This window comes from Quercus robur, chromosome 5 (genome assembly GCF_932294415.1).
Source record: "Quercus robur chromosome 5, dhQueRobu3.1, whole genome shotgun sequence".
Lineage (NCBI taxonomy): Eukaryota > Viridiplantae > Streptophyta > Magnoliopsida > Fagales > Fagaceae > Quercus > Quercus robur.
The window spans coordinates 5,818,878-5,833,997 of NC_065538.1; the positions used below are offsets into that span (position 1 = coordinate 5,818,878).

Here is a 15,120-nt window from a genome sequence, read left to right on the forward strand (position 1 = left end):
TTTCAGGCGAACCCCATCCTGGTAATGACGGACCAACCCATCAAGAAGTCCATGAACAAGCCCGAGGTAGTAAGGAGAATGGTCCAATGGGAAATCGAGCTTAGCCAGTTCGACATCGAATACCACTCCAGGACAGCCATTAAGGCACAGGCTCTGGTAGACTTCATTGTCGAGTTTACTCTTCTAGATGAGGACGACCTTACCGACAAGACAGAACGGTGGATGATACAGATCGTCATTCATCCGCCCAAAAAAGGGGGGGGGGGGGAGTAGGGGTTGCCATAACCACCTAAACGTAAAGATGATTAAATACGGAGTTCAACTAAAATTCCCGGCCACCAATAATGAGGCTGAGTACGAAGGAGTATTGACGGGGCTAAGAGTTAGAAAAGCACTAGGAGCTAAAAACTTGCTCCTCTAGAGCAATTCTAAGCTAGTAATAGGGCAATACAGGAGGAGTATGAAGTAAAGGAGGAAAAAATGCAAAAATACCTCAGGCTGACGAAGTGTTTGACGTAGGAATTTGATAGGGTAGAGTTTGTGCATATCCCTAGGAGCCAAAACAAGATAGCAGACGAAATCGCAAAGCTAGCATCGTCAGAAGAAGGATTAATAGGCATGGGCTTAGAGATGGAAGCCCAGAAATGCCCTAGCATTGCAGAAATCTTTACATTTGCAATCCAGAACACAGACAGCTGGATGACCCCGATCATTTCATTCCTCCAAGATAGCCATCTCCCACAAAACGTCGATGAGGCCAGGAAGGTTAGGAAGAGAGCAGCCAGATTCACGATCATGAATGACACTCTGTACAAAAGGGGCTTTTCTATGCCTTACTTGAAGTGCGTAGATGAATAGGAAGCCAAGTATATCCTGAAAGAGATTCATAAAGGAGTGTACGGAGACTATGCAGGCCCCAGATCCTTAGTAAGTAAAGTCGTCAGAACAAGTTACTTTTGGCCTACTATGCAGGTGGACACAAGGGAGCTCGTCAAGAAGTGCGACAAGTGCCAGAGGTTTTGGAATGTCCAACGCCTTTCAACCGAGAGATTGACAACTATAGCCTCTCCTTGGCCATTTGCACAATGGGGAATTGACATCGTCGGCCTATTGCCCCAAGGTAAAGGTTAGGTAAAGTTCCTACTAGTTTCTATTGATTACTTCACGAAATGGGTTGAAGCGAAGGCATTAGCAACAATCACCGAAGCAAAAATCCAAAGCTTTGTGTGGAAGAACATAATTTGCAGGTTCGGGACTCCACGGATGATCATATCAGATAATCGGCAGTAGTTCGACAGTCAGAGCTTCAGGGATTTTTGCTCGGGTCTAAGGATCAAGAAAAAATTCTCATCTCGAGGACATCCACTAGCAAACGGACAAATGGAGGTGACTAATCGGACACTACTCAAGATCATCAAAGCCAAGCTGAATGATGCTAAGGTGGCCTAGCCTGAGGAATTGGCCAACATCTTGTGGGCTTACAGGACTACGGTGAGAACCCCAACAGGAGAAACCCCCTTCAAACTTACTTACGGCACTAAGGCAATAATCCTAGTCGAAGTGGGAATGAGCAGTATTAGACGAGTAATATTCCACGAGGATGACAATGACGATTAGCTAAAAGTCAACCTGGATTGCCTAGATGAAGTCAGAGACGGAGCCGCTAACAAGATGATGAAGTACCAGTAGAAGATGGCTGATTACTACAACAAGAGAGTGAAGCTCAGACGACTTGACATAGGGGACCTCATCCTACGCAAAGTTACCCCGGCGACCAGAGATCCTGCCCAAGGGAAGCTCGACCCAACTTGGGAAGGACCCTATCGAGTCATCCATTACTCCAAACAAGGAAGCTATCACCTGGAAACCCTGAACGGGCAGAGAATCCCATGACCATGGAACATCGAGCACTTGAAGAAGTACCACCAACAGATGTAACAAACAATTGTATTCATTCTTGAAAGCAATAAAAGAATTATTCAGCCCATATCTTAATGCAAGAAAACCCAGCAACTTAAAAGTCACAAAAAGAAAAATGGCTAAGTAACAAGATTCCGCCTAGACGGATGTAAGTTACTGACGAAGCAAAAAAAAAAAAAAAAAAAATTACAAGATCTCTTAAATGGGTGTAAGTCATGAAAGAATGGCTAAGTAACAAGATTCCGTCTAGACGGATGTAAGTTACTGACGAAGCCAAAAAAAATGACAAGATCCCTTAAATGGGTGTAAGTCATGAAAGATTAACTAAGTAACAAGATTCCACCTAGACGGATGTAAGTTACTAACGAAGCCAAAAAAAAAAAAAAAATGACAAGATCCCTTAAATGAGTGTAAGTCATGAAAGAATGGTTAAGTAACAAGATTCCGCCTAGATGGATGTAAGTTACTGATGAAGCCAAAAAAATGACAAAATCCCTTAAATGGGTGTAAGTCATGAAAGATTGACTAAGCAACAAGATTCTGCCTAGACGGATGTAAGTTACTAACGAATCCAAAAAAAAAAAATAAAAAATGTCAAGATCCCTTAAATGGGTGTAAGTCAAACATAAAATCAGCCAAGTCATGAGATTCCGCCTAGATGGATGTGAGTTACTGACGACACATTATTCCTTCAATAAGCACAAGTCTCAACGAAAAGCTTAACTAAGTATCAACAATGCAAGCTACTGACGAAGAAGAAACAACCAAAGAAACAAAGAGAATGTAAACAAGTAAGTATAAAATTACAAATGTAAGTAAAGGCCCAAAGACAATGGGCAACCGGCATGGTATTTATAAAGCCCATAAACACTTGGTAAGATTGTTCTCAAATTATAATATTGTTCTCAAAGTAGAATTAAAAAGCCCACAAACACACAGGGCACTTAAAAAAAAAAAAAGGGTTACAAAAGAAAGGTAACAGATTTAGGTATCAGCAGTAGCGTTAGTAAGAACATCAACTTCAGGAATCGAGGACTGGAAGGCTTCGTCAGTTGCCATCTCTTTATCCACCTCTTCCAGATCCAAATTCTCCAGATCTACTCTAGTGGGGTGCTTGGTGAAGTATCTCTTTAGGAGCTTAAAGCCTTTAAAGTACCAACTAAAGAGCACTGTGTTGTACTCGTCAGTTTGCTAGAAAGCCTCAACGGTCTTAGTAGCAATGGTCTTGAGTTTCTCCTTGGCAGCCAGAAGTTGTTCATCCTTTTCCAAAGTCAACTGCCACTCGGCCCTAAGGTCGTGACCCAAGGTCTTGGCCTTTTCCTTGATGGTGTTGGCCTCGTCCATTGCAACAATTAAGTCTTTCTTCAATTTGGAGTTCTCTACTTCTAGAGCCTGCATCCTAGACATTACAGACGCAACCTTTGCTTCCTGAGTGAGGTACTCCGAGGTGAAATGAAGGCTCTCCCCCAGCACCTGAATAGATGATTGAAGCCTTGAAAAAGAAAAAGTACTAAAATTTCACGAGTACACTACTTGAACGATTTTGTGGACATGATGAGCCACACCCTCATTGGAAGGTGTCCCCCAGAAAACCTTCAGGTCCTCAGCAGTGACGACCTCATGTGCCCTCTCCATCGCAAGTCCAGCGTCGTCCCAAACACTAGTCAGACAGGAATCAGCCTTCTCCTTCCCTTTATCAGTTAAACATGGCCTCTTAAAGATAGGAGTGGTGATCTCTTCATCTGAAGTGGCAGGAGAAGCCGTCTTCGTCGTCTCAATACCAAGAACAGTTGGACTGACGGTGACAGTTGGAGTAACGGGGGGGCCTTTCCTTGTAACACGCACTGTCTTCTTCTCGAGATTGGACAATGGCTCGTTCTTCTTGGATCTCATCTTAGCATACATATCCTGGTTGAATTTAGTCATCATCCCTAAAATAAATAAAAAAAAGAGAAAAAGGAGAAATGACGAACTAAATACTTACTCTTCTTCTCTTCCCTTTCAATGGTACGCAAGACGTAAGTGGAGGGCTCCGGGCCAAGGCAATACAAAGCCAAAGTACGAGGATCGACCAAATTGTCGAAATCGTCAATAGACTTCGCGTATTCAATGGCAACCTGAACGCGTTGTTTATACCTACTCTTGAACTTAGGTCGTCTCTTAATTGCACAAGGAACCCAAAAAATTAGCAATAGAGAAATAAACAAAACCAAACGGAGAAACAAAGTGTTGAAAAGAACAACGATGCACCTAGATGCGGGGTCCCCCACCGACGGAGCAACCTAGGGAGATCACCCCACACCTTGCCAGAGGGAGTCTCCCATTCGTCCTCGGACACAAAAAAGAAGCAAGACTTCCTATATCTGAATGACGAAGGCAGATCCCTGACGATCCTAGTCCTCCTCTCCCAGGGCACCAGTTCGTAGTACCTGTGCTCTTTAGACTCCTTTAAACGATATAAATAAACTAGCTCATCCACCCTGATCATATCTCCTTCAGTAGCAGCCAGCCATATTTCCATACAGTTGACCACTATTCTCCACGAATTAGGCAAAAGTTGCCCAGGAGCAATGCCGAAGCAATTTAGGAGCTCCATGATGAATGGGTGGACGAGGAACCTAAGCCCGCACAAGAAGGCAGCCTCATAGAAGAATACCTCCCTGGGAGAAAAATGGCAAGCTCGTTCCTCCTCTTAAGGAAGACGAACCCTAACCTTCTCAGGGAATTGAAATCTATCCCTAAATCTAAGAGACAAAATTTGCAATCGAAGGGAGGAAAACACGGGAAGTACCCAAAGAAGCCTCTAAACATTCAAAAAAGAAAGAAACTGAGGGGCAGGCTACCCTAACCTCAGAGCTATTGACCATGAAAACCAGACACAGAGATGAATCCTAAAAAAAAAAAACAAAAACCCAAAAAAAAAACACAAAACAAGAAAAGAAAGAAAGATCAGAGATTGAGCATGGTTTGTATCTAAAAAGAAGGGGGAGAAGAAAAAACATACCTCAAAGAGAGCGTAGAATACTCAGCCATGGAATGCACCAGCTCGAAGAAAAATGCAGAAAAAAGTCGGAGAAGAAGAAGCTTAGAATAATGATGGGAAGTTGGAGAAAGTGAAGGGAAAGTGAAAAGAGGGGTAGTTTAAATACCAAGGCACAAAAAATTGAAATTCAGCGGGAAACCCCAAGAGTCCCACAATTGGAGCATTAACTCCATTGGTCAGAACATGCCACGTGGCCACGGTATGTGTGGCGCCGCCACTATGCATTAAATGTGGAGCGAAACCCCCAAGAACCATGTCGGATCAGGGAACCTTTCATCTTCTGATGGTTGTCATGGCACATCACGATGACCATAGAACCTGGGGGGACAGTTTATGGGACTGATGAACTCAATTTCCCTAGACGATCTCATCAAACATACTTGTCCACCTCAGCGCGATACAAACGAACACAGGGGAACTATTAATAAGAACATTCAATGCCTCGAGTAGTTACCAAACAACTGGCAGACTATTGGAGCCTCATCAAAACCCATATTCATGAGACTTGAGGCATTACAAAAAGGACACTAAAGCCATAATTAAGGCCCCCAATGGCTAAGAACCACAAAGTTGTATATATACACTTCGAACAGCTACAAACCAGGTACATACACACACCTAAAAGTACTCATAAGTGTATTTGATATTCTTTGTCTTTTCTAAAGGCTTCCTTGTACTGACTTTGGTATCGGAGACGTTGTGGCAGACACCACACCGGTGACTACTTTGAGGGAGCCATTTGCCGTATTTGTAGGAATACAGACAAGGACTTAGTTCCATCTGGACGCACTCACAAAGACTGACGATTTGCACTTCATCAGTGGGTAAATTTTGAAAAGTTGAAAGTGGATAGGTGAGTCATCAACTCACTATTTGCCTTAGCTTACACGTGCTCCACCCCAAAGTCCATTTCTCTTGTTTTCTTTGCTGCACCAAAAGCTTCTTGGTTCATTTTCTTTGTTTTTTTGTTTTCTTTCTCTCTTTGCACTTACACGGCAACACCTCTCTCTCACTATCTCACCGAAACAATAAATCTCACTCTAAAGAAGAAATTAAACGATTAGCACTAAGGTTTCAACTTCAAAGCTTGTGGGTAAGTAAATAAAACTTCATCTGACTTTGGCTATTTTGATGGTGTGATTGTTTTGTTTATTTTCCCTTCTTTATTCCCTAATCTAATTGTAGAAGCTGAAATTGTGATTCTATTTTAGTAGTTTGAAAGATTGATGATATTATGGTCTACTGGATACTGAATAACGTATTTTAATATGTATAGTATTGGTATAAAAGTACCCAAATGAAATGAGGACCAATTGCATGTATTTGATTATTTTGTAAGAACATATGTTGAAGTTGTCACAGTGACAGATTTGACGTTTACAACAAGAAAAATCTGTATTAAATCATATTCTGTGAATTAGGATGCTAGGAGTAGTTTTTATGAATTCTAAGACACACATGGCTGTAATGGAAGTGGTCTCACATCATTTGGATTGATATAAAAATAATAGTTTAATTTCTAAGTTGCATGAAATTCTGTCAGGACAGATTTGAGTATGTTGTCTTGTATGATTTTTGATAAATCATGGTTTTATGCTTTGACTCTAAAATTGATGTGGTATTTACTAGTCCTCTGGAAGAGTGGCTCTGTAAAAGTTCATGAAGATTTGATGTGTATAGATAACTCATTTGTATTTTACAAATGAGGCATATGATGTTGAAATGAGCAGTAAATAGTAAATGATAACTCTGATTTTATGGAATTAATTCTAAAGTTAGGGTGAATTTTTGGAGCTATAATTTAATATACTTATCTTTTGGTATGTCTAGATCATAGATGAATTTTTATGCCTTGGTTTTTCTATGTTTGTTACATAATGTGTTTGATGAATGCATCTTGTCTTTGGGGAAACTTTATGTGATGGGAATTAAGATTTTATTAAGTTTGAGAGTTAGGTTGTGTTTGAGGTATAAGTTTATATATTTAGGAAGAGTTGTTAGTAATAAGTTTTGGTCTTTCATTTAGGTGACGAGAACGAGAACGTGGACACTTGAGCTCCTCTTATACAAATCTCTCGCGTCTTTTGTTTTCAGGTAAGGGATGAGTAGCATGTGTGTTTAATAAGAATAAGGACTATTTAGAAAATTATTATGCATCAAAACCTTTTAATTAGAGATATTACATATAAGCATGATTTAAGTAAAGATTTATGTTCATGACTTATTGAATCCTATATATATATATGATAATTTTAGCATATTGATGCTATTAGTTATATCACGAACGTAATATTTAAAGAATGAAATAGATATGCTACTGTTATGAAATATTTGTGTAAAAGGTTAATTATTAGAAAAATATAATTTTCGGTTATCCTATTATTATGATTTGAACTTAGATAGTAGGGGTTATAGTACTGGTATTTCTATGGAGATTTTGATTGGCCATTATAAGTGGTGAGGACTCTACTGTACCCGCCCTCGTTGGTAATGGCCAACTTGTGGAGGATGCCAACCAACCCCCATGGTTGATAATATGATCACATTGAAAGGGGTGATACTTTTTGATATGATCCTGAGATTTCTTAGCATTGTGGGGAATGCTGGATGCTTGGCACTTGGTGTTGGAAGCCCCCCACAGTTGTGACAGACTTACAATTGGATTAACTAATATATATCATAAATGAGCTATTAAGCTATTTGGAAGTCATAAGAAAAGTATGATGATAAGAAAAGTATGTTGAATGTGTTATAAGTCTGATAGAAAGTTTATGACAAAATAATTTATAGTCTATTTAAAGATAAGGTTATTGAATTATGTTTAAGTTCCTTATTATGTCCTTTTTATTATTATATGGAAGGAAAATGAAGTATTTTCATTAGAAAGTTCATAAGTATATTAAGACTAGTATGAAGACTATTTATCAAAGCTGACATATCCATAAAATATTTGATTTACATGCATTTTTATTAAATGCTCATGGAGCTTAAAACCTTACTGGGCTTTGCAGCTCATCCTATTATATTTTAGTGCACAGGTTCTTCCTTAGAAGCACCAAGAGTATTAGAGATGGCAAGGAATCTGTGATTCTCATTTTATTAGAATGTATAGTTTTTGTTGTATAATAGTCTAGCTCTTTTGTTGTATAGGAGGAATCAAGATATACTTGATCCTTTGAGCACCGATGTAATTCAAAACCTTAGTTTGTTTCGAACCCCAGTTTTATGTCTTGGGGTTAGGTTTGTAAATAATAGTTTTGCTAAAAGTTTAGTTATGTAATAATTACTGAATACTTTAAGTTTCAACCAAGTTATAATCTTGCAAGTTTGAAATGAATGAAGTTTCAAAGTTTTTGACAGTTGTGGTATATATTGGCTTTTATACAAGAAAATAAACAAGAATACAAGAAACTATTTTTGATAAGCACCTTAAGCTTAAGTTGGTTCGTGTTAGTATTGAGGTAAAATTGATATTAACAGTCGGTCATGCTTTAAATTCTGAAGTACAGGTTTGGTCGTGACACAAGGTATGTGGTCTGAGGAGCCAAGCATGACCAAAGTTCTGTTTGATACTTAACCAAGTAATATGAAATATAACGCATAATGTCATAAACAAAAATATGGCGGAAAGGACTTTCATTAATAATAATACCTTCGCAGGTTATTTACATTCTAGGGGTGAAGTATAACATTTTCATCTAGATCTTCTAGATAATATGCACCTATCCCAGCCATCGATGTGATACGATATGACTCTTTCCAGTTGGGCCTTAATTTTTCCCATGCTGGGTTCTTTGCAGTACCCAAAACCTTTCTTAATACCAAGTCACCAGGTGCTAATGGCCTTAACCTCATGTTGGCATCGTACCCTTGCTTAAGCTTGTGTTGATAATACGTCAATTGAATCATGGCATTTTCTCTTTGCTCTTCAATTAAATCTAAACTCTTTTCTAACAGCCCATCATTGTTGCTCGGGGTGAAGGAGCTCGTCCTCGGTGTTGGGAATCCGGTCTCCAGAGGAATTACAGCCTCAGCCCCATAAGTCATTGAAAAGGGTGTCTCCCTTGTTGACCTACGAGGTGTAGTCCGATATGTCCAAAGGATGTGTGGCAGGTCTTCTACCCATTTTCCCTTTGCATCATCCAGCCTCTTCTTCAGTTCATTCACTATGACCTTATTGATAGCCTCGGCCTGTCTATTCCCCTGTGGATAAGTCGGGGTGGAATACCTATTCTTAATGCCCAGGTCACAACAGTACCTCCTGAAAGCTTTACAATCAAACTGAAAACCATTGTCCGAGATGAGGGTATGAGGGATCCCAAACCGAGTGACAATATTTTTCCAAACAAACCTTCTAGCATCCATGTTCGAGAAAGGTCTACATCTGTCTGCTGACCGAGAGATGAATTGGTTAAGGGCAGCTGTCATCCCCGTTAACTTCTAGACCTCTTTAGGATTCCGAGGAGGCTGCAAGCTGTTAATTGCTTTAATTTGGTCAGGATCTACTTCAATTCCCCGGTGAGTGACCATGTATCCCAAGAACTTTCTTGAACCAACACCAAAAGAGCACTTAGATGCATCGAGGCATAGCTTGTGTTTCCTTAATATATCAAAGATATTCCCGAGGTTGCTAACGTGCTCGAATTCTAGCTTACTTTTGACCACCATATGATTTATATAAACCTCAATATTTTTGTCTAATTGTGGCTCGAACATTTTGGTCATCATCCTCTGATAGGTAGGCCCTGCATTCTTCAATCCAAAAGGCATCACCTTGTAGTGGTAATTTCCAGTAGGAGTAACAAAAGTTATATTCTCTTGATCACCCATAGCCAGTGGTATTTGATGGTATCCCTGAAAGGCATCCAAAAAGCTCATCCGAGGATGGCCTACAGTTGCATCCATTAGTTGGTCTATCTAAGGCATGAGGAAATGGTTTTTTGGACAGGCCTTGTTCAAATATGTGAATTCCACACATACTCGCCACTTTCCACTCTTCTTTTTCACCACTACAGTATTGGCTAGCCACTCAGGGTAAAATACCTCTTTAATAGCCCCAGCTTGCTTAAGTTTGATCATCTCGTCCTTAACAGCATCAGAATGCTCTTTAGATAACCACCACGGTGGTTGCTTTTTGGGGACGACAGCCGAGTTGACATTTAAATGATGGAAAATGAAGTTTGAGTCCACCCTAGGAGCTTTATAAGCACTCTATGCGAACACATCAATATTCCTCTTTAGAAACACTATTAGCTCTTCCTTCTCTCAAGGAGGCAGTTGAGCTCCGACCTGAAAAAAAATTTTCTGAATCATTATCTATAACAATCTTCTCTGACTTCTCACACTTTGCCCATATTGGCACCGCATCCAAGGATAACACCGGAATCCTTGATTGCTATAAGCCCTCTTCACCAGAGGCCAAGGGCCCAACTTCAGGATGATGCATAATTGCAGCTATCAAGCACTGCCTAACAACAGACTGGCTCCCAACCAGCTCCTAAATCTGGTCCCTGGACGGATATTTCACTTTCAAATGTAAGGTGGAGGAAACAGCCCCCCAAGGCATAAAGCCAGGGTCTTGCCACAATGGCAGTGTAGGGGGAGTAGGCATCCACTACAATGAAGTCAACCTCCACCACTTCCAAACCTACTTGCACCAGTAGTCTAATCTGACCCTTCGGAACAGCGACTTTCTCGTTAAAGCCTAACAAGGGCGAATCATAGACTGTCAAATCCTCGGGTTTCAAGTTTAGCCTATTATACAAATCAGGGTACATGATCTTTGCACCGCTACCCTGATTTACCGACACCTTCTTCACATCATACCCTTCTATCCTGAAGGTGACCACTAGAGCATCGTCGTATGGCTATATGGTTCCAACTTTGTCCTCATCCGAGAAACTCAATGCTGGACAGACCTCCATCTTAGTCCTTTTCGGATCAGGGTTGGAGTCCTCGGCAGGTGGCCGAGTTATAAACATCACCCTAGAGGGATGAGAACCAGTCCTTCCTGGAGCAGCGAGGGTGACATTAATTGTGTCCAAAGGTGGCCTTGAAGAAGTATCTCTCTGAGATCTCGATCCTGCCTGGCTGCTTTGCCCACTGGGCTGATATAGAAATTGCTTTAACCTTTCATCTTTGACTAGCTGTTCAAGATGATTCCACAAAGTTCTGCAATCTTCTGTGGTGTGTCCTCGCTCTTAGTGGTATTGCCAATGAAGGTTTTGATTGCACTTCATAGGGTTTCCTCCCATCTTATTTGGCCATTTAAAATATGGCTCATTCTTAATTTTTTCCAAGACTTGATGCACTGGCTCACGGAACACTGTGCTGACCACTTGAGTAGCAGTAGACCCAGATTGCCTAGCAAAGTCTCTTCGGGGCTGGTTATTATTGTATCTGTCTGACCTGAAATCCCTCCTATCCTGAGGGATAACCTTAACCTTCCCCTTACCTTGCTGTTGGTCCTCCTCAACCCTCTTATATTCATCAATACGGTCCATGAGCTGACACACACTTCTAATGGGTTTTCTTGTCAAGGATTTCCTCAAATCATGCTCGGCGGGCAGGCCAACCATGAAAGTCCTTATAGCTACGTCATCAAAATTCCCATCAATCTCATTGAACATCTCCCAGTACCTGTCAGAGTATGTTTTCAGGGTCTTACCCTCTCGCATAGTCATGGACAACAAAGAGTCTAAGGGCCGAGGAACTCTGCTACACGTAACAAAACAAGATCTGAACGCCCGAGTGAGTTTTTTAAAGGAATTAATAGAACCTACTCCTAGGCCATCAAACCATCTCATAGCCATAGGCCCCAAACTAGATGGTAACACCTTGCACATTAAGACCTCATTCTTGGAGTGTACTGCCATTTTCTGGTTGAAGTGGCTTATATGCTCCATAAGGTCTGTCCGACCATTGTACATGGTAAATGTTGGCTAAGTGAAGCGTCGAGGAAGTTTTCCTCCTTCAATCTTGCGTGTGAAAGGTGATTTGGAAATTTGGTTCAATGTCCCACTCATAGCTTCGTTTCCCAGACCTTTGCAAGATGGGCTTTTACCTCTCCACTTATGGTGGTGATCCTCATCGCATGAGAAGAACTCACTAGGGGGAGTCCTCGACCTGGGCCTGTAACTGCCATTTCCATCACCATCAGAAGAAGAAACAGAACTTGAAGGAGTCCTCTTCTGTCGTTCGTGGCGCAACCTCCTTCGCAAACGATCAGTCTCCAATTGCATGGTTCTAGCATTCTTTTCATGAGAGACGTGGGTCCCACTTCGAGATTGGCCCCTACTAGTATGGGTGGTATGCACACTACCCTCCTGGTTCCTTCTTCGTTCAAGATTGAGAAAATGATCTTTACGTTGGGATCCCATAGATTCCGCCTGGTTTGGCTCGGAGTCCACCATCGCTGAATTCTTATCACACTAAAGCTCAAGTAATCCCCACAGACGGTGCCAATTGTAAGGACCCGGTTCGGTTCCTAAGCCTTAAGGGTGAAAGGAAGTAGGCCCAACAAGCCCAATATAGTGAAAGAACTTTTTTTGAATAACAAAAAATTTTATTTAGAAAATGAATAAAGAGTGAGCTATATATATTTACTATATAATTGGCTCACTAAAAAAAAAAAGTCCTATAGCCACGTTTTAAAAACGCGGCAATAGCTTTTGAAAACGTGGCTATAGGACAATTCGGCCTATAGTCGCATTTTTTTTAGCTGCGTTTTCAATCATGGCCTAAAACTCGTAATTATAGGCCAGGACCAATGGCCGTGTTTTTAGAAACGTATAGGACATACTTTAGCTGCATTAATAAAAGGAGGCTATAGGGGACAACTATAGCCAAATTTTAAAAATGTGACTATAACCCTGTTTTGTTTTGTTTTGTTTTTTTTTTTTTTTTTTTTTTTTTTTGAATTTGGCTATAGCCGCATTTTAAAAAAATGCGGCTATAGTTTTTTTTTTTCTTGGCCAAATGGCAAATGCCTGTCTACAAAAGATGATGAGTTCAAATGAAAGTCAAAGAAAGCTGAGTCATGTCATGTTTTATCTTACCACAATGCAAGTCAAAGAACATGCCTATTCCCAAGCAATACAAATTTCTTATACAACAGAATCAAGTTTGGAACCAAACACTTCCAATGAGCATAATGCAAGTGAAAGCATCGTGCCACATATACAAATGGAATCTAAGTATCTCATACAACCAAAGACCAGGTGTTCATATATGTAAAATAATGTTAAAAGAAAATAACTAATATTATCTTCTCTTCCATGCACACCTTTGTTTTGATTACTTTCAATTGCAGCTTTCATCACATCAATATTTTTACGAGGTGCAACTCCATTGTCATAAAAGTCAAGTCGCTCCTCAACTTGTTCATGAAGTTTCTCCCCAAAAACAGTAGATCTGTTCTCTGCATCACAAGACAAGGCAACAAAATCACTAATGAGGGACAAAAGCAGTAATGCTTGAGAAACGTCCGGAGTGATTGCTGTATCAAGCTTTTGTCGTAGAACATAAACTAAATAAATTTTATATAAAATGGAAATCTTTTGACATTTTGAAATGTTATTTACCAAAGTAAGCTTTTGAATGTTCATAATTTTTTACATGTTCGATCTTATATATATTAATTTGTTCATTTTATTTTGATTTGGGTTTTTATTTTGATCTCATAACAACAAGAATTCAATCCTAGACTCGCACCCAAACCCAATTAAGTGGCATGTCTTTCAGTCACATTTGGTTGTTCGTTCCCAATGAAGATTAGGGATGGCAACGGGTTGGGTTCAGGCCGGGTTTCTTTATACCTCAATCCTAAACTCGCACCCAAACCCAATTAAGTGGCATGTCTTTCAGTCACATTTGGTTGTTCGTTCCCAATGAAGATTAGGGATGGCAACAAGTTGGGTTCGGGCCGGGTTTCTTTATACCTGGACTCGACCCGCGGATCTGTATCTGTTACCCGAACCCGACCCGGTTAATAAACGGATTTTTTTCAGCTCCAAACCTGGCCCGTCGGGCCCGTGGGCCCCGACCACTTTAGGGCCCAATCCTAAGTCCTAATGGCCTAAACTGTGGCCCAATTTTTTTTTTAAAATAAAAAATTTCGTAATTAATTTAATAAATCTCAGATTCTACACTAATTTAATTTATAATAATTATTTTAGATTTCTACAATAATTTTAGATTTCAAATTTCACATAAATCTACAATAATTTACTTTTAGATTTCTCATTTTCCCTTTCAAAACACAACCCCAAATACATAAATTACAAGAAATAATACATAAAAATCACAAACCCATACATAAATCCTATATACATAACCCAAATACATAAAAAAAATTTCTTCCTTACAACAAGATTTGCCACAAGTTCAAATATATACAAAATAAATCCCCTAAATCCAAATCCGGGACCATTACATCAAGTTCAAAAATCTACAAAATAAATCCCACAAATGAATATACACAATAATACCCCTTTCAGGCACCAAGTAATGAACCCAAAAAAAAGAAAAAAGAAAAAAAAAAACAGAGAGATCTTGGTGGTGGCAGATCTTGGCGGAGATGGCAGATCTTGGCTGAGCTACACTTGGAGAAGACAGATTGGAGCTCAGAGAAGACAAAGAAAGAGAGAAACAAACCTGTGACGATCTTGAGACCGGCGGTGACAGAGCTTGAGACTGACGGTGACAGAGCTTGAGGCCGGCGGTGAGATCGTGTGGTGGTGGTGGTGACAGAGGTTAGAGCTTGAGGTTGAGTCCGTGAGTGAGAGGGAGAAGAGAGTGAGAAAGGGAGAGGAGACTGAGGCTGTGAGGGAAATGGATGGAGAATGGGACGGCTGAGTGTGGAATATGAGAGTAAGTAGGGTTTTTTTAGTTTATATATATAAGGGGGTTTTTTGGTAATTTTATACTTAAACGGGTCCGGTCCGGGTCGGGTATGACAAAAACCCGAAACCGACCCGGACCCGCTTCGGGTTTTTTTAAAAGACCCATACCCGACCCTATTATTTATCGGGCTGGGTAAAATCCGACCCATTAGAATCGGGCCGTATCGGGTATCCGCGGGTCGGACTTTTATTGCCATCCCTAATGAAGATCACACTTATTTTTTAGAAAAGGTTTCTCCTTTATGCTTGCTTCTA

At 40.3% G+C, this 15,120-nt stretch overlaps 1 protein-coding gene across 1 annotated transcript; it reads right to left on the reverse strand.

Annotated features, from left to right (window-relative positions):
* Positions 1 to 9,880: 9,880 nt before the first annotated feature.
* Positions 9,881 to 11,640, reverse strand: LOC126727719 (uncharacterized). Its single transcript, XM_050433644.1, has 4 exons — positions 11,266 to 11,640; positions 10,882 to 11,109; positions 10,444 to 10,830; positions 9,881 to 10,174 (listed from the first exon to the last, which is right to left on the reverse strand). The coding sequence occupies exons 1-4, from the start codon at positions 11,638 to 11,640 to the stop codon at positions 9,881 to 9,883; spliced, it is 1,284 nt and encodes a 427-aa protein (XP_050289601.1).
* Positions 11,641 to 15,120: the final 3,480 nt, after the last annotated feature.

What these genes read in the sequence shown, in the direction of transcription:
- LOC126727719 (XM_050433644.1), bottom strand. Translation starts at nt 11,640, where the DNA reads ATGCGAGAGGGTAAGACCCTGAAAACATACTCTGACAGGTACTGGGAG. An exon ending in TCCGTGAGCCAGTGCATCAA is followed by an intron (nt 11,110 to 11,265) that starts GTCTTGGAAAAA and finishes CATCTTGAACAG; the next exon opens with CTAGTCAAAGATGAAAGGTT. An exon ending in TAGGAGCTGGTTGGGAGCCA is followed by an intron (nt 10,175 to 10,443) that starts GTCTGTTGTTAG and finishes GTGTTCGCATAG; the next exon opens with AGTGCTTATAAAGCTCCTAG.